The sequence below is a fragment of the Durio zibethinus genome, chromosome 5, assembly GCF_047325235.1.
Source record: "Durio zibethinus cultivar Kanyao isolate XHJ-2024 chromosome 5, ASM4732523v1, whole genome shotgun sequence".
Lineage (NCBI taxonomy): Eukaryota > Viridiplantae > Streptophyta > Magnoliopsida > Malvales > Malvaceae > Durio > Durio zibethinus.
In genome coordinates, this window is record NC_143166.1 from 33,704,982 (window position 1) to 33,728,203 (window position 23,222).

Below are 23,222 nucleotides of genomic sequence, written 5' to 3' on the forward strand. Positions count from 1 at the left end.
AGGCCCAACAACTCACAGGTGGAAGTGGAACTGACACGGTATTCGATCTAGATAGGCCCAAGCTCTTGCTTTCATGCCGGTATTTGGTAAATCTTTATTGGATATTCAATCAGAAGATCATACAGGAAATCATGCATCTACAAGACATAAATTATAACATTCATAAATAAATTAAAAAAAAAAATCAGGCTCATTCACATTTTGTGTTTAAAGTGTGAATGGAGGTGTATCGAGCTCGTCCTCATCTGGAACCTCATATCTGCGGATCTGAGTGCTTAAACCAAGATGTGCCATAAGAAGTGCAACATGAGTAAGCAGCTCTCCACCTTGCCTCAATCGTTCAGCATGCTCTTTCCAAGAACAATGACTAGCAGTATGAGTCATCATCTCCATCCACATCTTACTAATCATTTCCCATTTCTTTTCGTGATCCCACCGATGCTCAGTTACAACACTTTGCAATGCCTGGGCAAACGCAATCCCTCCACTTATCACTTCGATGCTATAACTTTCCACCCGAAAATCTCTATTAAGCCCAAGCACCACCGATGCAAATCTTTTTGGTGATGTCCTCTCCTGGGAAAATTTTGTGGCTTGGATGTAGCTTACTTTGTTTATCAGTTCACTGAACCCTTTAGGCAGCATCAATGGACAGACGACTACGAGGTACATCATGTAATCAGACAAGGACTTGGCAATTTGGCAAAATGAACCCACCGTACCTCTTCGAAAACTGCCAACATCATCGTAGTAAACAAGCTCTGTCGCAAAATGCCAAATAAAAATGCGTTGTGTAAAATCTGTTATGTCCAGTTTCAAATCCTCACTAACAATACCTAGTTCATCCAACAAATTTTCATCTTTCTCATTTAACAACTTCTCGAGATCTTCAAGTCTGCAACCCATCTCGACCCACTTCTGACGTTTCTCTTTCAGATGAGAATAGATGAATTGCTTCAATTCACAATCAACTGCCCTCCAATTGGTATGCCAATACTTCTGTAGAAGATTACCAGTGTCAATAATCTTAACAGCATCGTTGAACTTATTTGTATTGGCCTTGACGTAATAATTTATTAGATCATGTTGCGCCATTGATTTGATTGCCATCTTGGATTCAACGGAATTCAACCTCCAAGCAACAACCTTGGAGTACAACTTATGTACCTTGTTTTCAGGAATGGGCAACCGGACCATTGCCCATGTGGAGAAAGCGTGCATTATAAATGAATATATGTCGAGACAAATAGCTCCCAGCAACAGCAAATATGTCACGACAATGTCGACTTTTGCATGCACACTCTTATCCACAATTGCTGAGAAAGCAATCAGTGAAGACACAGCAGACAGAAAGCAGAAGGCACGAAGATATAAACTCACTTTAGGCTGAAGATGATGTATGGGCATCTTGGTGAAGAGCAAATCATAAAGGTATCCCAGTTCAGTCCCGACCAATTTGAAGGCTTGTTCCGCAGATTTAGACTTGATGTAAACCATGTCATCATAAAATTTTGCGGAAAGCCCAAATGGGAGGCCGAGAAAGAGAGGCTTGAAAACAATGAAGGATGAATAAGCTTCACGGAGCAATTTGAGCTCAGAAAAATTGGCTTTGCCTTCAAAACAACGGTTTATTGTGGATTCAGACAGCCCTATTCTGATCATTTTTCCTTTTCTGGTAGCTTTTCTTTTAGAAGGGTACAAGGAATTTATGAGCTGCTTCTCATTTGTAGATCTGAGAGCCCATATCCTTTCTACATACTTGAAAACTCCAGCAATGAATATCAGAGCAGCCATAAAATTGAGGTCAGTGTCTGACCGAAACCTAATGTAGATGTAAATTGCCTCTGAAACTTGGATCACCATGCCAAGAAAATGTCTTAACCACAGCTCATTGTCTTCTAAAGAATAAGCTGTAATGTTGTGAGGGCTGCCAAGATGCCACAAAATAAAGGGCGTCCAAAATACAATAAGGCCATTTTTCAGACTAACATCGCCACTAAGAAGGTTGCTCAGCACAAGAGTTGCCATCCAATCTGCTGACAAATACACTAACCATGCAGCTATTGTAACATAAGGCAACTTTTTCCCTATGTATCCTCGTCGAAGATTCCCAGATATGACGAGAACAAGCTGGAGAATAAGGCTGATTATAACCATCAAGCGAAGCTCCCATTCACTCCAAAACTTTTTTGTAATTTCTGTAAATATTTTCTTCAAGACCAAATTCTTGAGCTCGACGTAGATGAGAGACAAAGCAACTGAAATTTCGAAAAAGTTTAACGTAATTAATCATCAATGTTCTTGATAATCAGAAATTTATGTCATTATGTTTTATAATTAATACGACACTTACTTGTAAGAAGCATCACAACTGCTAGCTTTGCCACAAAACGCTTCCAAGATCTGATCTAATATTGCTTAATTAGCTCAAAAGCAAATTGAGCTTCCTGCAAGAATTGTGACCTAGTTCTAAACCTGTAAAACACGTTTCAACGAGTAACTCGCCCGAATCTTCCAAGTTACAGGCAATGAAGTAAATAATAATTAAAACTTTAAGTGAGGCAGAAATTTCACTATTCTCCAGAAAAGAAAAAGAAAAAGAAAAAGGCCCATCCAACCATTGCATTTTAACATGGATTCTGCTTTTACCAAAGGCAGAATTCCACCTTAAATGAATACTTTGGGATTGCCTTTTGTAGTCTTCACAAAATGAGAATTTGGTTATTAATTCATATATCAAAAAGCAGAGACTGATAAATTAAGGCTTTGGACATTGATGCACAAAACTCAATTGGACATACAATTGAGTGGTGTGGAAGCAAAGGATTAATGGAACAAAATCACAATATAAATTGGTACCTAAAAAATTAAAATGTATAATTTGCACTTTAAACTTTTAAATCATGTATAATTTTTATCTTAAACTTTTAAATTATATACCATAGTAACCTAATCTCTAATCCCGCTAATCATATCAACTTATATATGTGATATTTAATAAATATTATCAAGTTATATAATTACCACACATACTATCAACACTTTTTAAATATAAATTAAAAGATATATTTTTTAATTTACTTGAACTGTAAAAAATGTATAGGATCAATCAATCATTTTTCATCGTGTAACATTCACATAAAGTTTTTTTATAAAATATTTAACAATTTTATTCAATAAATAACATGCATTTAATAAAATTATACTTGATAGATACCATATAGATGAGTTAAGTTAACAATACTATAATTTGGATTAAAACGATACATTATTTGAAAGTTTATCGTGTAAATTGTATATTTTGTTTCTTTAAATACCAATCTGTATGTTTCTCAAAATTCAAGAATTAAAAGCATAATTAACTCAAATATATAAAATAAAAGATCTCCTCATTGATTATTTTAAGTGATATGTCCATCTTACAAATTTAACATGGACATCTTTTTTTTTTTCTTTGACTCTTCCAAAATTAAAAATAATCTAACATTAATATGCATACAACCAATTGTTAAAATCATACATACTTCGTACGTGTCTTGTAATACAATTTAATTAATTATAAAATCGATATATATATATATGTATACATATATAAAAAATTGATTTTATTATAAATTGATAGTGTATCTATAAATACACAAGCAAATTGATATGTAATGATACATATGACACATTTGAATACACTTGTGATGAATTTGGATCAGCCTAACTAAAGTTTGATCAAACCAATAAAAGAATATTGTGTTCTGCAAAGGGTTGCTTGTAATAAGCCTTACAACCCCAACAAACTTAAGAGCAACAAGCATGGAAATACAACCTATTTACAGGAACATTGCCTAATTTTGAATCGTCCAGTTAGAGATAGTGTGAGTTATAAATAAATAAATATCAAGAGAAATAGCTCCCACCACCAACATGTAGGTTATGACAATCAATTCTTTTAAACTTTTTTTTAATAAAAAAGATTTAGTGGATTTGTGTAATTTTACTATAGATTTGTCAAGTTATTTGGTTTGTTAATTTGATTTATAATTTTGACTTGTACTAATAATTTCATAAAAAATAATCATTTATGTGACAATTAGCTTTTTCTTGTACTACATGCAAAGTCAAATAATTAGGACAAAATAGGAGAAATTAAAATAAACTTGATATATATATATAGAGTAGTAATAGTAGTTAATTTTGCAAGTTGAAGGTAGGTAATCTTGAGAACAATTGGACAGGATAGGCAATGTTGACTCTCAGTCAATAAGCTACATTATTACTGTATAATTTTAATTGGTATCGCTTTATCATAGAATCAAGTATCACTTTCACAACCATTTTATGGGTTAATCAAATACCTTTTTTCTCTTACTAAAAACTTTTTAATTCTTCGGATTTTTTTTTTACACAATAAGTTGGAGATAAGAAAAAAAAATTTATAGTATTAAATTCTAAATTCTAAATTTATATATCACTTATTTAAAAATTGTATAAATTAACTGAAATAAATTATGCTTTTAAGATTTATTTTAAAAGTCTTTTACTTGTCCAAATTGATTTATAGTATTATTCTTTAAATTATAATTATATGATTTTTTTTTTATAATTCCAATTGAATTTCTAGAGAGCAACCTATCGAAAAAGAAAACAATTAAAAACGTAAATATGATACTTCTCATTTGAATATGTTTCATTCAAAAAATTGAGTGAAAAACAATATGATCCCAACCCAAGAGCAGAGAGGCCTTGGCCCCTAAGTCCCAAAGCTCCTTGCTTAGCAAAATTTTGCCGAAGGTGATAAGAGAAGAGAGAATGAAAAACAGAAGAGGCCATTAAATTCAACAACCACAGGGAGTAAAAGTAAATACGCAAAATAGAGACGGCGCAGAACAATCATTGCGCCGCCGCCATTCAACCTGCATGTTTATCAAGGAGACGAGCAATGACTGATTTTAATTATCAACGATGTCTGTTGCATGTTACAAAGTTACTTGGAGTTTAGAATGAAACATCTTTTGGTAATAGACTATGATACTTTGAATAATTTGCAAGATTCAAAGGCGATTCACTCAGAATCCATAAACAAGTGACTGTTGATCAGCATGTTGTTCATTGAAATAAGTATATGATAAGCAGCGATAGCTAGTAATGGATGTCATAACGTCTAGATCCGATGATCTATCGCTAGACATTAACTTGAAAGAGTCGTCACTAATTTTTTTTATCTAGGTATGATTGATCACCTAAAGAATCTATCATTTCAGGAAACACCTAAGTTTAAGGGTCCCTAAAAGAATAGGTTCAGGTCTACTAACTAGAGCAGGGTTCGAGAGTTCGGTTACGTGTGAGAAAGGTTATAGCACCCTCACAACGCCCATCGAAAGATGGTATCAGCTTAATTTTGTATTATCCAATAAGCCTTAAAAATTTACCAAGTAATTAGTTGCTGGAAATTATTTTCAATTGACTCTAATACTTTTAGCAAAAATTTGAGAAAATTCCCTCACCTCAAGAGTATGCAAGAAAACTACTGTTTCACTTGCAGAAGCTCCATCGTCGGATTATTTAAAAAGAAAATAAAAAGAAAGAAGAAAAAAAATGACTGCTTTTGTGCAGAAAAAATTGAAACTTTCAACTTTTTTTCAAAATATTTTTTAGAAATTTTAATTTTGAGAAAAATTTATACTTTCAATTTTTCCCCAAAATATTTTTGGAAATTTTAATTTCGAGTAAAATTGATACTTTCAACTTTTCCTCAAAAACTTTTTTTGAAAATTTATTTTTAAGGAAAATTGATACTTTCAACTTTTCCCCAAAAATATTTTTTATAAAACTTTAATTTCGAGGAAAATTGATACTTTCAACTTTTTCTAAAAAAAACTTTTTTTGAAAATTTATTTTTAAGGAAAATTGATACTTTCAACTTTTCCCCAAAAATATTTTTTTAAAAACTTTAATTTCGAAGAAAATTGATACTTTCAACTTTTCCTCAAAAAAAAACTTTTTTTGAAAATTTACTTTTAAGAAAAATTGATACTTTCAACTTTTCCCCAAAAATATTTTTTTTGGATTTTATTTAAAGAAAATAAAATAAAATAATAAAATAAAAGTGAAAATAAAAATAAAGAAAAGTAAAATAAAAATAAAAATAAAATAATATTAAACAAATCTAATCTAATAATAATAATAAATAAATAAATAAATAAAAAAACATGAGAACGGCTCGGCTTAGCGGCTCGGCTCGGCTTGAGGAAGAAAAACAGCTCGAAGACTCGGCTCAAGATTCTAACACACCAAAACCCTTTTTTAACTTCTGTTTCTTCTCTGTGTTTGCCTTTTTTCTGTGTGTTTTCTTCTGTTCTTCTAGCACTTATTTATAGAGATTGATCAGAAAAGTTTCTGATCAATCCCAACTCTTTCTGGGATTTGGATTCAATCTTTGAATCCAATCCCAACTCTGTCAATTCCTAAATCACAGTCAAATTCATTTCAATTTTTTTATCATAATCTTAACCGAAAATTAATCAAAATAAAAAGATAAATATATTAATAGATAACACAAAAAAATAATAATTAGATAAATAAAAAAATAGATAAATAAAAAAGTAGATAAATAATAAAAATATTAATAGAAAAAAAATAAAAATAAAAAAAAATATATTAAATAATGAAAATAAAAATAAAAGCCCATTCGAACCAGCTAATTGGATCCTAAATCGGGTCTAATAGGCTTAGACCCAAATCTTATTGGATCAGGCCCAATGGGCTTAGGTCTGAACTAAATAGGGTGTCTACAGCTACCCCTCTTTACACAATTTTTGCTTCACAAAAAATTGTGCAAAGACGTAGACACCCATTCAAGACTCAACTTGACACTTTTTTTTTTGTTTTTGTTTTTTTTTTTGTTTTGTTTTGTTTTTTTTTTTTTTTTGCTTGTTAAAATTTTGATCAAAGCTCCTCTAAGCAGAGGCTCAACGACTTTGAGAAACATAAATGGCTCCTCTAATCAGAGGCTCAACAACTTTTGAAAAATAAATGGCTTTCCTAATCAGAGGCTTAACTTTTAGAAAGTAAATTGCTCCTCTAAATAGAGGCACCATAACTTTGAACAGTAAATTGTTCCTCTAAATAGAGGCACCACAACTTTGAACAGTAAATTGCTCCTCTAAATAGAGACACTACGACTTTAAAAAAATAAATTGCTCCTCTAAACAGAGGCACCTCAACTTTTGGAAAGTAAATTGCTCCTCTAAATAGAAGCACCGTGACTTTGGAAAAATAAATGGCTCATTGACAATCATGTCCAAAGGAGTTATAGATTGTGATTAAAGAAATTTTGTAATGGGAACTCAAAGATTCATAATTTGAGTTCAACATTCATAGGTTTAGATTCGTAAGAACCTTTCAACTTCGTAAGAATTTACTGAAATTTGATTATCAAAATTTCAGTTTCGTTCAAATTTGCAAGATCTTAAGATTTGCATTTACAACTTGCAAGACTCGCATCAAAGATCCTCATTGGAATTTTGGAGGCTCACATCCAAAAGTTCAAGGCTTTTTAAAGGTTCGCATTTGACAAGCTTGAAATTCACATCCAAAAATTCAAAGCTTCTCATTTGAGTTCAAAGGCTCAGCAATAAAACTTAGAGTTTCACATTTAAGTTCAAAGGTTCTCATTTAAAAAAATTAGAGATTCATATCCAAAAAGTTGAAGCTTTGTATTTTGGAGATTCACATCCAAAAGTTCCAAACTCTTCATTCTAGTTCGAAGATTTACATTCGAAGAACTTTAGGGTTTCACTCCTCAAAGATTCTCATTTTGAAACTTAAAGATTCTCATTTGAGTTCTCAAAAATTCTCATCAAAATATTCACAATTTGTTTTTCAAATGACTCAAAATTTTGCATGAATGAATGTCATGACCAAATATGCAAATGCCTTCTTAATGATGTAAATACAACAACCTATATTCTCATAGTGCCATGCATATTTAAACAAAATTTAATTCATCAAATTATGTGCATGTACTATTCAAGCGGCGATGTCACCATGATGTATGTAATGCAGATGTCTATGTAATAAAATTTTAAATAATTGTGGTGATATGGATCTCAAAACTCTACCATTTCGCATGTCTTCCTTGTTTAGTTTCTCAATACTTCGAAACAAGTTTCATCAATCGATCATCACTTGACCACCATTCATAGACTTCTCAGCACTAAAAAATTTTAGAACAAGTTTCATCCATCATTACTGAGTCATTACTCATAGGCGTCTCAGCATTAACCATTCTGAACTAGGTCACACTCATAGGTTTCTCAACCCTAACCATTCCAAAACAAACTTTGTTCACTGATTATTTTCATCATTCAATCATAACTTGCAAGTCATGTCGATCAATTCATCCTTGTAAACTCATCACTTAGTCATCATTCATAAGCTTCTCAACACCAGTTTCGTCTATTGCTCTATATCATTTTCATCACTTAACCATAACCAATACATTCCCATATTCATCACTTGATTATACCACTTTTCAAGATTTACCCCATCTTCATTTTATTATCCAATTCATCATCATATTCTTCATTTGGTCACATCATATATCCTTTTAAATTATCTCTTTTAGGTTTCTACCATTTTTTCATTTTGTTACCACCATCATCTTAGATTTTTTTTTCAAATGAATGCAAGACTCTTTTAAGCACATATTCATTCATTCATTATCATTTCAATTCTTGACAAATATAATGCACTCATACATTTTCTTGATTTATTCTAGGGATGTAACAATAAGAGAACACAAGGTGAATTATAGTAAAAATAATCAATGAAGATCTATTTTGGTACAAAACAAATGAGAAAGGAAATAAATTGGATACATGTCATTGGGATGAATGGTATGTCCAAATGATGAATATCCAGATAATTCTCAACATTAATCTAGGATTCTTTTTTAAAAACTCATTCCATTTACTGTTGAAGTCATTTTGAGCTGGGCGAACTTTGTCTCAGTCTTTGAGGGATCTTCAGATGTCTTTGATCTTCCACCCATGTGAACCATTTGACATGATATTTTTCTACCCAAATCACCTTTTCAGGTTTTCAATTTGAATCTTTTTTTTATTTTCTCATTTATTTTCTTTATTTTTTTCTCCATTTTTTCATTTTTTCTTTTTTCATCATCTTTTTTTCTTTTTTCTCATTTTTCACCCATTGTTGATATCTTTTCACACATCAAACTTTAAAGCAATGTAGCATGATTTCATTGTTTCATCATAAGCATACCTTCGCCCAACATATGATCATTCAAGTTGAGCATTCACACTTAATCCAAATAGACTTTTCAAGATTGTAATGTAGGTCAAGATGAGAGGTCATAAAAGAAATAGATATAACAGGCTCAAAACATGTATTAAAAAGGTTCAAGACCAAAGGATCATTTGATGTAAGTTGGCATTTTGCCCCCACATCATTTCACTACTTTTTCTTTTTCCTCACACAAAAGATTCTCATTATTTTACCCCAAATCATATGTGACATTTATTTTATCTTTTGTTTTTCTTTCTCTTTCCATCTTTGAGACCTTTTGTGTATTTTAAAAAAATTACCTCCCAGTGTAGAGGGTGATCCTTGGTTGGGGTTCTTTAGAAAAAAAAATCATAATAGGCTCAAATGGGTAACAATAAATGATTTTTCGAATGGTAAAAGAAAGATGACAATTTTTTATCTTAATTGTGAATACCTTTCTTAAACATCATCTATTGAACAAAGCTCATGAACCTGTATAAAAGATTACACATCTTCAAGACATATCTATTTCACCTCTGGTAACAGTTTACTTTTTTGCTCAAATCATCTCCTCATATTATAATGGATGAGTTCTCAAAATTAAAGCTCAAAATTATTATTATCATTGTCTAAATATTCATCATCTGAAATTTGAGAATGAGAATGTAAATTTATGAAAGGTAACAGAGCATGGAGTAATGGTCGAGAGAAAAAAAAAATGTAATGAAATACATTAACTTGCCTTTATTAAAATGATAACAAGTGAAGTCATATTGCAAAAAGAAATCTAACATTACTCGAAAAGAAATGACAAAAAAACTTCAACCAGTCTTATCTTCATTTTTCAAAATTATCCCCTATATGATCAGGTGAAGAATCTCTATTGACATCTTATCCCTCAATTCATTATGACTCTCCGGACCCTTTCTGTTCTTGACTTTCACTCAGAGTGCTAACATTAGGTGTTGTTGCTTTTTCTTGATCAAACTTACCATTCCATCATTGATCAACCATTGCACCTTATATTTTAAAGCAGTGTAATTTTTAGTAGAATAGCTAATAATTCCATAGTGGTAGTCGTAGTAGGCTGTAGGATAATATCATTTAGGATAGGGTGGCTTAAGCGGCTCCACATGGCTGAAGGTAATTAAATGACTATTATAGAGTTTTCGGTATAACTCTGTATAAGTCATGGGGATTGGATTAAATACAGGTTTCTCTCGAGTAATTCGTTGCTCTCGTGAACCACTTGCTAGGTTAGTAAGGCAAATTTGGGCTCTTGTAGGAGCTTGAATGTTAAGGCTATATGTAAGATCTTGAGGGCTAAAAATTGATCGGTATGTGGATGAATAAAGTGATTGTGGAACTAGCTGGTATGGGTAGGATGAGGCATTATTCACAGCAGGATAGTATGGAGAGTAACCTTGGGGTGGATAGGATTGATAACCCCTGAATTGTTGTCTATCAAAGCTCACAGCTTGAGCTTGAGCTTCTTTCTTTTTTGATGCCTTTTTAGTTTCTCCTCCTTTCAACTTGCCATTTTTTATGGCACTTTCAATAATTTCTCCAGAGATCACCATGTCAGCGAAATTTTTTATTATATTTCCTATCATCTTTTCATAATAGGGAGACTTCAAAGTGCTGACAAATAACACTGTAGTTTTTTTCTCAATCAGAGGAGGTTGTACTTGAGAAGCAATATCTCTCCACCTCTGGGCATCCTCTTTAAAAGTCCCATTGGCTTTTTTCTTCAGGTTTTGTAAAGACAAACGATTAGGGGCCAAATCCATGATATGTCGATATTGACTGATAAAATCATGGGCTATGTCACTCCAGGAACGGATGTGAGTTCTGTCTAATTGGATATACCACCTAACAATAAAATTAGTAAGACTGTCTTGGAAAATATGCATTAGTAGCTTTTCGTCATGAGCATGGGCTGCCATCTTTCGACAATACATGATAATATGAGTTTTTGAGCACTTTATGCCATTATATTTTTTAAATTTTGGTACTTTGAACTTAAGAGGAATGACCACATCAAGGACTAAGCAAAGTCCAGCAGCATCAACTGAACCATAGAAACCAATTCCTTCCACAGCGCATAGCCTTTGTTCTAGCATACTAATTTTAGAGTTTTCTCAAGTTTTCACTTTTATCTTTCCCTTGTCTTTTTCTTTCAGTTCATCCAGATTAGGGATTTGAATTGGTTCAACTGTCTTTTCAGTAAAAACATGATTCATATAGCTATGGTAATGCCCTAGATTAAAAGCTAATGGTATTCCAGGATATATAGGATATGTGAAGTGTTGTGGTGGAACCTCTTGTGTAGACTAAGCTTGAGGTGGACCAAAATCAAGTGGATATAGGGGGTCAGTCACTTCTTGCGATACAAGACCTTATTGGCTTGTGTTCTCTTCCACTCATTTCTCCTTATTTAACTTGTTGATAGCATCCAAAATTTTACTTAACTCATTCTCAATCTTTTCCTATGTTTTTTTTTAACTTTTCAAATCTGTGAGAGTTTTTCTGCTCCATTTGTCTGGCTCTGGCTTTTGTGTTATATCGATGGACAGGGTTCTCGCTAGATGGAGTTATCTTTGAACCTTTAGCACCACAATTATGATTAAAAATGCTATACTATACTTTATGTATGATACGTTGATGGACGAATGAAATGTACATTTTCATGAATGAAATCTAATATGAAATGGATGAAGATGATATGTTTAAAACATGATCATGGAAATAATACATACGCACAAAATCAAACAAACAACATAGTCAGTTTCACAGATGAATTGAAAGTGATGTCGACGTATAATGTTACATATGATAATGAAAATGATGCACAAAGTCATATAATCAAAATGATTAGATAAACATTCTTCTTGTGTCTTAGTTTCAGGGTACACCTATCATTGGGTAGAAAGGGCTCTATCTTAGGTTTAGGCACTTCTAAGGTTCACTATATGTAGTTCAAGGTTAAAGTCTAAAGGTTTTCAAATTGCTCCTTACATCATTGTCCATCACAGACTAGTAAGATACCCTAATCCTCACCCATTACAGGCTACAAGCGAAAAAGGTTTAATTTGAATGGGAGTATTTCGCTAACCACTGCGGAGGCATTAAACCTTACGAAAGCAATAAGTACTTTACTCTCTCCTAGAGTGACGAAGCTCGGGTATAGAGCTCATATTATGCATATGCATATGAATGACATAATTAATAAAGTAAATAAAATGAATGAATAAAAAATCTATACAAAAGGTTCCATTTTATTAAACCTTACGAAAGCAATAAGTACTTTACTCTCTCCTAGAGTGACGAAGCTCGGGTATAGAGCTCATATTATGCATATGCATATGAATGACATAATTAATAAAGTAAATAAAATGAATGAATAAAAAATCTATACAAAAGGTTCCATTTTATTAGGCTTTTGGATAACACAAATTTATTTGCTGGCCTGACTCTCAAAGTCCCCAGCGGAGTCGCCAAACTGTCATAACGTCTAGATCCGAGGATCTATCGCTAGATATTGACTTGAATGAGTCGCCACCAATCTTTTTTATCTATGTACGATTGGCCATCTAAAGAATTTATCCTTTCAGGGAACACCTAAATTTAAGGGTCCCTAAAAGAATAGGTTCAGGTCTACTAACCAGAGCAGGGTTCAAAAGTTTGGTTACGTGTGAGGAAGGTAATAGCACCCTCACAACGCCCATTGAAAGATGGTACCAGCTTAATTTTATATTATCCAATAAGCCTTAAAAATTTATCAAGTAATCAGTTGTTAAAAATTATTCTCAATTGACTCTAATACTTTTAGCAAAAAATTGAGAAAATCCCCTCACCTCAAGAGTATGCAAGAAAACTACTATTTTACTTGCAGAGGCTCCATCGTCGGATTATTTAAAAAGAAAATAAAAAGAAAGAAGAAAAAAATGACTGCTTTTGTGCAGGAAAAATTCATACTTTCAACTTTTTCTCAAAATATTTTAAAAATTTTAATTTCGAGAAAAATTGATACTTTCAACTTTTCCTTAAAAAAAACCTTTTTTGAAAATTTATTTTTAAGGAAAATTGATACTTTCAACTTTTTCTTGAAAATATTTTTTGAAAAGTTTATTTTCAAGAAAAATTGATACTTTCAACTTTTTCCCAAAAATATTTTTTTGGATTTTATTTAAAGAAAATAAAATAATAAAATAAAAAAAAAGTGAAAATAAAAATAAAGAAAAGTAAAATAAAAATAAAAATAAAATAAAGATAAAAATAAAAGAATATTAAACAAATCTAATCTAATAATAATAATAATAATAAATAAATAAATAACGAAAAAAAAACCTGAGAACGGCTCAGCTTAGCGGCTCGGCTCGGCTTGAGGAAAAAAAATAGCTCGGAGACTCGGCTCGGGATTCTAACACACCAAAACCCTTTTTTAACTTCTGTTTCTTCTCTGTGTCTGCCTTTTTTCTGTGTGTTTTCTTCTGTTCTTCTAGCACCTATTTATAGGGATTGATTAGAAGAGTTTCTGATCAATCCCAACTTTTTCTGGGATTTGGAGAATCCAATCCCAACTCTGTCAATTCCCAAATCACAGCCAAATTCATTCCAATTTTTTTATCCTAATCTTAATCGAAAATTAATCAAAATAAAAAGATAAATATATTAATAGATAATACAAAAAAATAATAATTAGATAAATAAAAAAAGCAGATAAATAATAAAAATATTAGTAGAAAAAAATAAAAATAAAAAAATATATATTAAATAATGAAAATAAAAATAAAAGCCCATTCGGACCAGCTAAGTGGATCCTAAATCAGGTCTAATGGGCTTAGACCCAAATCCTGTTAGACCAAGCCCAATGGGCTTGAGTCCGGACTAAATAGGGTGTCTACAATGGAAGTGAGCACTTTTGTCTCCAAACTCTCACCTAATCCTCTTTTCACAGGGAAGACAATGTAATTCATGATAACTGAAAAACATGGTAATGTTATAGGTCCATCAGTTGGCAGTCCAAACTCCTCTTCAGACATCTTGAAGAGTTCTCGGAAAATGATGTTGCTGAGAAACGCCAGGGGAATCACTAAACGTCTCTTATCCATTATGTAGATAGCAAAGCAGCCTTTATCAACCATTGATGATTTATTTGAATGATTTGCAGCAGCCATCTTTCTATTAGTTCTTGCTGAAGTAATTCTTTTCCTTCCAATGGCTGCTATCTTCTGCCACTTTCTTGACATCATGATAAGCTTCTTATAGTAATCATGCTTTCTTACTCTATATGTTGTGGATGGAAATCTTAGAGCAAAGTAAACAAGGAGGTTATTGGTATGTGATTGCTAGAATCAGTCTGCTATTTAAACAGGAGTAACAAAAAATTCCTTTCTATGCTGTCCTTGATTCCATGTTTTGTGAATTTCAATGCTGAAGCATGTAAGTACTTCTATTGGAATCTATGTTTGCAACTTTGCATGTGATTCTTTCGATGCTGGTTAAGACTAGGGGAATTGCAAGAGTGCAACTTGGAAGATAATGAAATTCCGATGTTGTAAATTGACCAGTAAGAAGAAAAACCGAATCATATCCTCTATAAATTTAACGGAATCACATGGTTTGTTAAAATCATGTATTTTTGTGATCCAAGGCCTGCGGATAAAACTAAGTAAACAAGAAACCTGGAGATGACTGTAACAAGGTGTCCTAGATTTGGAACTTTACCTAGATGACATCCTAATTGACAGATTCTATACAAGGTCTACGACCATGTGCTTTGTTGTGGTGGATATTCAATGTAAGATTGTAATTAGTTGGATGAAGATACGGAATAACAGAATGACATGTGAAACCAACAGAACAAGAAAAAAAAAAAATGCACTGAAATGTTCTCTGCTTCTACCTTGGTCTGTCCCTATCAGAGTTGGTTACATTGCGATCATACTGTTACTTACCAAGCATGGTTAAAAGACAGCAATATGTTAGACGGTCTTCACAAATCATAATTTCTCTTCCTAGGATAGTACACTGAATTTCAATTGCTTCTTTCTGCTACTAGTTAAAGAAATACAATACAATGATCAATCATGTATTTATTTATAGAATATTAAACTTTTAATTTTAGTAACCAATATTTAATCCATAGCAATCGCAAATATATATAAAAAAAAAAAAATGCAAGTATTATTTATAACAATCTGGTTTAACTCTAAATTTACTGTTTTGATTTTCGAGTAAAATTAAAATGATGATTATCAAGCAAGAAGATTTGATTGTTGGAAATCTTGGGTTTCTCCTCTGCTTGGATAAATTAAGTTGATTCACACCAAAAAAAAATATAAACAAACCCCCAAAGTTAGCACATGTTTATGACATGTGCTTTATATATAGTCGTTATTTTGGTTTTGAACATTGCTCCAAAACCAAAATAAAAAGGGACAAAAGAAGAGTTCGGCTTTCCAAATCATATATATATATAGTCGTTAGACTTACAAGAACATTGGTCAATTTCTTGAGTTGAAATTTGGGATCATGGATGAAGAGATTTGGGCCTGTCAATGGATAAATCAGCGCGATAATGGGCCAATTCGTGTTTGTGGATTGTCTAAAGAGAAGATGGCTAATGTCTTTCTACCTGGGCAGTGGGCTCAGCCCAGCTAGTAGCTACAAAGTGGATAACCTCCGACGTGATGATTAAATTAGTACTGCAAGCTCCATGGAATTTCGCCCAAAAATCTGGTATTTCTTTAGAAATCCGTTTCGAAACGATTTGATTTCCATTTACCAAGCCTGCTCGAACATTTATCATCTGTACTAAATCTTAGAAAGCTTAGAAAAGGAAAAAGAATTGAAAGCTTAGAAAATTAAGCTTGAAATTAAAAATAAATAATGGTGAGGTAGGGTGAATATGGTCCAACAGTTGATAAGTATAATCACCCATAAATTAAAGAGATTTTGATATGCTAGTATTGACCACTACTACAAAAACAACCTCAAACCAACCATTATGAATGTCATAATGTGGGGTTTGGAGTCAGTCACATATTTTCTCCCTCTTCATGCAATTAAATGATCACATTTCACATATTCTTGATGGATGGATGGAGTAGCCAGTGAAGTACAGAATCCATTGCAAAGATAAACTGTCCCATAGACACCAAACAGGCTTCCCTTGGCTTGAGTTAAGCAACAAACAAGCTTTTACTGTTATCTATTTATGCTGCAAATCCACACAAAATTTGATCATACAAAAGGAGAGCCATTCTTCTAGTTCCATTTCTCATTATTCGGTAATACAGTTCATGAAACAGTATAGCAAAGGGAGAGCCATCAACTTTAATTATCAAAAGTCATGGTAATATTACACTTCACATAAGTAGTTACATTTTTGGACTGAAACACCTTTGATAACTATTCAATCATTTACCAAATTCAAGATTATATACATTACTCAGAATCCGCAAACAAGTGCCTGTTGATCTGCATGTCCTTCATGGAAAAAAGTAGTACTATATGATGAACAGCGATGGGTATTAAGGGAATTGAGCATAGCTTTCTCTAAATCCTTGGCTAAACATAGTTGGATGAGCAAGACTACATGGTTTATGAACATTGAATCACATGGCAACAATATAGGCCATCACTTGACAGACCAAACTCCTCTTCAGACATCTTCAAGAGTTGGAGAAAGATGCTATTGCTGAGATACGCCAGGGGAATCACAAAACCGCTTTTATCTGTTGTGTAGATAACAAAATGGCCTTTATCGACCCCTGATGGTTTCTTAATAGCCATTGTGTTACTGAACCTTGATGAAGTAATTCTTTTCCTCCCAATGGCAGCCTTCTTCTGCCACTTTCTTGCCTTTCTGATAATTTCTTTGTGTTAATCATGTTGCTCGCTTTGAGACTAGTGGATTTATGACTTCGAGCCAGAAGTGAGGAATGGTAATTTGTGCTGACAGGAAGAAAAAGGAGTGATACAATTTATATAAAATGAGCGAAAACAACGTAATTTGTAGCTTTCTTTCTGTAGTGAATCTCTAAGCTTTACTTCCATTGGAATTGAAGTTTGCATGGACATACTTTTACATGTTCCTTGGCGGATATCCTTCTTTTCCGTCATGTGGCTTAAGGACACAGTTGATGCTTTTGATTCTGCTGACTTGTAAATTCAATTCTAAAAAACTGTAAGTTGTTTCTGACAGAACCCTCAGTTGGGCCATGTCAGCCCGTTTGATTGCTGAGAGATGGGCTTGTCGAAGTGGAATATAAAAGTGAGCCTGATTTAAACATTAAATCAGATTATGATATTTTTACAAGTTTCCCCATCTGATGGTTTTGTTACAACCGCCATAAGAAAGAGTCTGTTAGGCCCAACAACTCAGAGGTGGAAGTGGAACTGGTACGGTATGCGATCTAGATAGGCCCAAGCTCTTGCTATCATACCGGTATTTTGTAAATCTTCATTGGATATTCAATCAGAAGATCATACAGGAAATCATGCATCTACTGGACCTAAATAATAACATTAATAAATTTTTTTAAAAAATCAATCTCATTTAAATTTTGTGTTCAAGGTGAGAATGGGGGCATGTTGAGCTCTTCCTCATCTGGTACTTTGCGGATCTTAGTGCTTAAACCAAGATGTGCCATAAGAAGGGCAACATGAGTAATCAACTCTCCACCATGCCTCAATTGTTGAGCATGCTCTTCCCAAGAACAATGACTAGCAGCATGAATCATCATCTCCATCCACATCTTACTAATCAATTTCCATTTCTCTTCGTGATCCCAATGATGCTCAGTGACAAAACTTTGCAATGCCTGGGCAAGCGCACTCCCTTTACTTGTCACGTTGATGCTATTACTTTCCACTCGAAAATCCCTATGAAGCCCAATCACCGCCGATGCAAATCTCTTCCTGACATAGTCTACTTTTCTCATATTTTTGGATATGTCCTCTACTCGGAAAAGAATTTTGGCTTGGTTGTAGCTTACTTTGTTTATCATTTCACTGAACCCTTTAGGCAGCATCAATGGACGGACGACTACGAGGTACATCATGTAATCAGACAAGGACTTGGCAATTTGGCAAAATGAATCCGCCGTTCGAAATTTGTTAACATCATCGTAGTAAACAAGCTCTGTAGCAAAATGCCAAATAAAAATGCGTTCTGTAAAATCTGCTCCGTCCTGTTCAAAGTCCTCACTACCAATACCTAGTGTATTCAACAAATTTTCACCTTTCCCATTTAACAACTTCTCGAGATTTTCAAGTCTGCAACCCGTCTTGGCCCACTTCGAACGTTTCTTTTTCAGATGAGAATAGATGAATTGCTTCAATTCACAATCAACTGCCTTCCAATTGGTATGCCAATGCTTCTGTAGAAGATTACCAGTGTCAATAATCCTAACAGCATCGTTGAACTTATTTGCATTGGCCTTGACGTAATAATTTATTAGATCATGTTGCGCCATTGATTTGATTGCCATCTTGGATTCAACCAAAGGCATCCTCCAAGCAACAACCTTGGAGTACAACTTATATACCTTGTTTTCAGGAATGGGCAACCAGACCATTGCCCATGTAGAGAGAGCATGCATTATAAATGAATATATGTCGAGACAAATCGCTACCAGCAACAGCAAATATGTAACGACAATGTCGACTTTTGAATGCAAACTCTTATCCGCGATTGCTGAGAAAGCGATCAGTGAAGACATAGCAGACAGAAAGCAGAAGGCACGAAGATGTAAACTCACTATCGACTGAAGGTGATGTATGGGCATCTTGGTGAAGAGCAAATCGTAAAGGTATCCCAGTTCAGTCCCGACCAATTTGAAGGCTTGTTCCGCAGATTTAGACTTGATGTAAACCATGTCATCATAAAATTTTGGGGAAAGCCCAAATGGGAGGCCAAGAAAGAGAGGCTTGAAAACAATGAAGGATGAATAAGCTTCACGGAGCAAGTTGAGCTCAGAAACTTTGCCTTTGCCTTCAAAACATTGGTTTATTGTGGATTCTGACAGCCCTATTCTGATCATTTTTCCCTGTCTGGTAGCTTCTCTTTTAGAAGGGGAGAGGGAATTTATGAGCTCCTTCTCACTTGCAGATCTGAGAGCCCATATCCTCTCTCCATACTTGAAAACTCCGGCAATGAATATCGGAGCAGCCATAGCATTGAGGTCAGTGTGTGATCGAAACCTAATGTAGATGTAAATTGTCTCTAAAACTTGGAACACCATGCCCAGAAAGTGTCTTAACCACAGCTTATTGTCTTCTACAGAATAAGCTGTAATGTTGTGAGGGCTACCAAGATGACACAAAATGAAGGGCGTCCAAAATACAATAAGGCCATTTTTCAGATTAACATCGCCCCTAAGAAGGGTGCTCAGCACAAGAGTTGCCACCCAATCTGCTGACAAATACACTAACCATACAAGTATTGCAACATAAGGCAACCTTTTCCCTATGTATCCTCGTCGAAGATTCCCAGTTATGACTAGAACAAGCTGGAGAATAAGGCTGAATATAACCATAATGCGAAGCTCCCATTCACTCCAAAATTTTGCTGTAATTTCTGTAAATATTTTCTTCAAGACCGAATTCTTGAGCTCCACGTAGATGAGAGACAAAGCAACTGAAATTTCGAAAAACTTTTATGTAATTAATCATCAATGTTCTTGATAATAAGAAATCTATGTCAACATCTAAACATACAATAAAAGCTATCCCGTTCTTTCAATATAAAAGGCAAATCAGTTCTGGTATTAAAATAATTTAAGGGTTAATTTTGTATTTTACTTCCATCCCCTCTCCTCTTCCTCTCTTCACTCTTTCTTCGTTTGATCTCTGCCTCAAAATTTACCAGAAACCAAGAAGAAGAAGCCAAGAAAAAACATAGAAAAAAATGCCAAATGAAGAAGTTTTCATGGAGGCCATCGACCAAGACACCACAGCACTGGGTCACCATCTATGAGTTGAATATGAGGCAGAGGAGATGGTTAGAGCAGTTGAAGAACTATAACTTGACTATTAGTTATCATCCTAGTAAAGCAAATAAAGTAGCTGATACTTTAAGTAGAAAGTTCGCTGGAATTTGGCTATAATAATAACTTATCAAAGACAGATTTTTGAAGAATTGAAGAGAATGGATATTGATGTATGAGTACGAGGTTCTGGAGCTTATTTGGCTAACTTACGAGTTCAGCCTAACTTAATTCAAAGGATTAAAGATGCTCAAGCTAATGATCCCCCATTCCAAAACATTAGACTTGAGATGGATTCTGGTTCAAAGCCAGATTTTAGGATTCATGATGATGGCTCTTTGAGGTTCGGTGAAAGAGTTTACGTTCTGAATGACTCAGAACTGAAAAGAGAAATTTTGGAGGAAGTTCATTTCAGTAATTATACTATCCATCCTGGCAGCAAAAAAATGTATAGGGATTTGATAAGCACTTTTTGGTGGTATAATATGAAGAGGGAGATTGCCCAATTTGTTGCTAAGTGTTTGACTTGTCAGCAAGTTAAAGCTAAACATCGGAGGTCAGTGGGATTGCTGAAAACTCTCCCTGTTCCAGAATGGAAATGGGAGGGAATTACTGTGGACTTTGTATCTGGTTTACCTAGAACATAAAAAGGTAATGACGGCATATGGGTGATTATGGATAGATTGACAAAATCTGCACATTTCTTGGTTATTCGTACGGGAATGTCATTGGAGAGGCAGGCAGAGTTATATGTTAAAGCAGATTGTGAGACTCCATGGTGTACCGGTGTCAATTGTATCCGATAGAGACTCTCGGTTTGTAGTGAAATTTTGAGAGAGCTTGTATAAAGCTTTGGGTACCTATCTAAGTTTTAGTACTACTTTTCATTCGTGGACAATAAATTTTCACAAATGATATTAGAGTCGTTATTGTTAGGAAAATGAGATCCAGTTTCATGTAAGTGGTTTTGGACCAAATAAAGATCATGGGCCTTGATCTTTTATTTTACACAGAGCCCTAGCTACTTAATAAAAAAGAGGTGGGGTTGTTTAATGTGTGAGTCGACAACCAAGCAGAGAAAGAAGAAAAGCCAGGAAAAGTAGAGAGAGAAAAAAGAGAAGGGAGAGTTGATTAAACGGAAGTCGATCCGTGGTCCGATTGAGTTGGAACCTTGTTAGGAGGTTTATGATTCAGAGTTATACATTCTGAACGGTGAAGATCGGGTTTGAAGCTCTTTAGGAAAAAATCCAGGGTGTATTTGTTGAGTCACTTATTTGGTGAGATTTCTCCAATTGTTTCTCTAGTTGTTGATTAGCTCTAGTTTTAGCTAGAGAAAAACTTTGTATAACTATTATTTGATAGTGAAGATTTTTCTGGTGGCCCGTAGTTTTTTTCCCTCTACACTGGAGGGTTTTCCACGTAAATCTTGGTGTGCTTTATTTTTCCTGCGCATTTGATTATTGATTGTTGTCTATTGCTTCTGTATTGTTGTGATTATTGCTTCAGGCGCAACAAGTGGTATCAGAGCGAGAGTTATTTTGAGACATCGATACAGAAACAACCCAGGATAGAAGTAAATTCTGTTTGAGATCATGGAGGGTGATACAGGTTCCATGATAAAATTGACAGCATCAAATTATTCAATTTGGAAGCCTATGATGGAGGATCATCTATACTGCAAAGATTTGTATGAGCCAGTATTGGGTGATTCGGCTAAACCAGCGGATATGAAAGATGAAAGCTGGAAGAAGCTAGGTAGAAAAACGTTGGCTACAATCAAAAAATGGGTTGATATCAGCGTGTTCCATCATGTAATGCAGGAGTCAGATGCTCACATTGTTTGAGAAAAATTGGCAGCATTGTATGAGAGAAAAATATGTATGAATAAAGTTATGCTTGTTAAAAAGATTGTAACTTGTAAGTCTAAACATAGATCCAAGTCTAGAGGTAAAGTGAAGTGTTTCCATTGTGGTAAGGCGGGTCATATAAAACGAAACTGTAAAATCTTGAAGCAAAAGCGAAAAGATGAGAAAGACAAGAGTTCAGATGATAGCAATGTTGCAGCAGTGAATTCATATAGTGATTTAGTTACTTTGATTTGTACACATGGTGATTGTAATCATGTTAGTGATCTCGGCATTGAGTGGATAGTTGACATAGGAGCGGCATATCATTGTGTTCCTAAGAGAGAGTTGTTTACAACTTACAAAGCAGAAGACTTTAGTTGTACCAAGATGGGAAACAAGAGTGTGTCGCAGATTGTTGGGATTGGTGATATTGGTGTACAAACTAGTACAGGCTGCATATTGACTTTGAGGGATGTCAGACACATTCCAGATATGAGAATGAACTTGCTTGCTATTAATGTCCTTGATAAGGAGGGATATGAAAGCCGACAAAAGAATGGACAGTGGAAGCTTCTCAAAGGATCTATGGTAGTTGCAAGGGGAAAACTATGCTGCACAATGTATAAGACATGGATGCAATTGAACGGTAACCAGGTAAATACCGTTGAAAATGATGCTTCAGCAAACTTGTGGCACAGAAGGCTGGCACACATGAGTGAAAAAAGGTTACAGGTTTTGGCAAGGCACTCTCTCATTCCCTTGACCAAAGGTATGTATCTCAATTCATGTGATTATTGTTTGTTTGGTAAGCATCATAGAGTTTCTTTTCGTAAAAGTTCTCAGAGAAAAAAAAATAGATTGGAATTAATTTATTCTGATGTATGTGGTCCCATTGAGGTTGAGTCATTAGGTGGTAGCAGATATTTTGTTACTTTTATTGATGATGCTTCACGTAAGACTTGGGTGTATATGTTGAAATATAAAAGTCAGGTATTGCAGTATTTTCAAAAATTTCATGCCATGGTTGAAAGGATGACAGGGTTACCCTTGAAGTGTATTCGAACTGATAATGGTGGGGAATACACATCTAAAAGCTTTG

At 34.0% G+C, this 23,222-nt stretch overlaps 3 protein-coding genes and 1 pseudogene across 3 annotated transcripts; all 4 read right to left on the bottom strand.

Moving 5' to 3' along the window:
- Nucleotides 1-207: 207 nt before the first annotated feature.
- On the bottom strand, nucleotides 208-4,910 carry LOC111281700 (uncharacterized). Its single transcript, XM_022869354.2, has 4 exons — nucleotides 4,835-4,910; nucleotides 2,502-2,700; nucleotides 2,354-2,403; nucleotides 208-2,258 (listed from the first exon to the last, which is right to left on the bottom strand). The coding sequence occupies exons 1-4, from the start codon at nucleotides 4,908-4,910 to the stop codon at nucleotides 208-210; spliced, it is 2,376 nt and encodes a 791-aa protein (XP_022725089.2).
- Nucleotides 4,911-5,027: 117 nt separating this feature from the next.
- LOC149518939 (auxin-responsive protein SAUR67-like) lies at nucleotides 5,028-14,507 on the bottom strand. Its single transcript, XM_089761521.1, has 2 exons — nucleotides 14,186-14,507; nucleotides 5,028-5,134 (listed from the first exon to the last, which is right to left on the bottom strand). Exons 1-2 carry the CDS (start codon nucleotides 14,457-14,459, stop codon nucleotides 5,058-5,060), a joined length of 351 nt encoding a protein of 116 aa, XP_089617647.1. The 5' UTR covers nucleotides 14,460-14,507; the 3' UTR covers nucleotides 5,028-5,057.
- Nucleotides 14,508-16,735: 2,228 nt separating this feature from the next.
- On the bottom strand, nucleotides 16,736-17,409 carry LOC111281834 (auxin-responsive protein SAUR64 pseudogene; annotated as a pseudogene).
- A 449-nt stretch (nucleotides 17,410-17,858) lies between these two features.
- Nucleotides 17,859-20,260, bottom strand: LOC111281701 (uncharacterized). Its single transcript, XM_022869355.1, has 2 exons — nucleotides 20,092-20,260; nucleotides 17,859-19,927 (listed from the first exon to the last, which is right to left on the bottom strand). The coding sequence occupies exons 1-2, from the start codon at nucleotides 20,258-20,260 to the stop codon at nucleotides 17,859-17,861; spliced, it is 2,238 nt and encodes a 745-aa protein (XP_022725090.1).
- Nucleotides 20,261-23,222: the final 2,962 nt, after the last annotated feature.

Coding starts and splice junctions, on each gene's coding strand:
- LOC111281700 (XM_022869354.2), bottom strand. CDS start 4,910: ATGCAGGTTGAATGGCGGCGGCGCAATGATTGTTCTGCGCCGTCTCTA. Junction 2,701..4,834: donor ATTTACTTTTACTCCCTGTG/GTTGTTGAATTT, acceptor CATTTTGTGAAG/ACTACAAAAGGCAATCCCAA. Junction 2,259..2,353: donor AGTTGTGATGCTTCTTACAA/GTAAGTGTCGTA, acceptor TCGAAATTTCAG/TTGCTTTGTCTCTCATCTAC.
- LOC111281701 (XM_022869355.1), bottom strand. CDS start 20,260: ATGGTGACCCAGTGCTGTGGTGTCTTGGTCGATGGCCTCCATGAAAAC. Junction 19,928..20,091: donor GAAGAGGAGAGGGGATGGAA/GTAAAATACAAA, acceptor TCGAAATTTCAG/TTGCTTTGTCTCTCATCTAC.
- LOC149518939 (XM_089761521.1), bottom strand. CDS start 14,459: ATGGCTGCTGCAAATCATTCAAATAAATCATCAATGGTTGATAAAGGC. Junction 5,135..14,185: donor AAAAGTGCTCACTTCCATTG/TAGACACCCTAT, acceptor TGACATCCATTA/CTAGCTATCGCTGCTTATCA.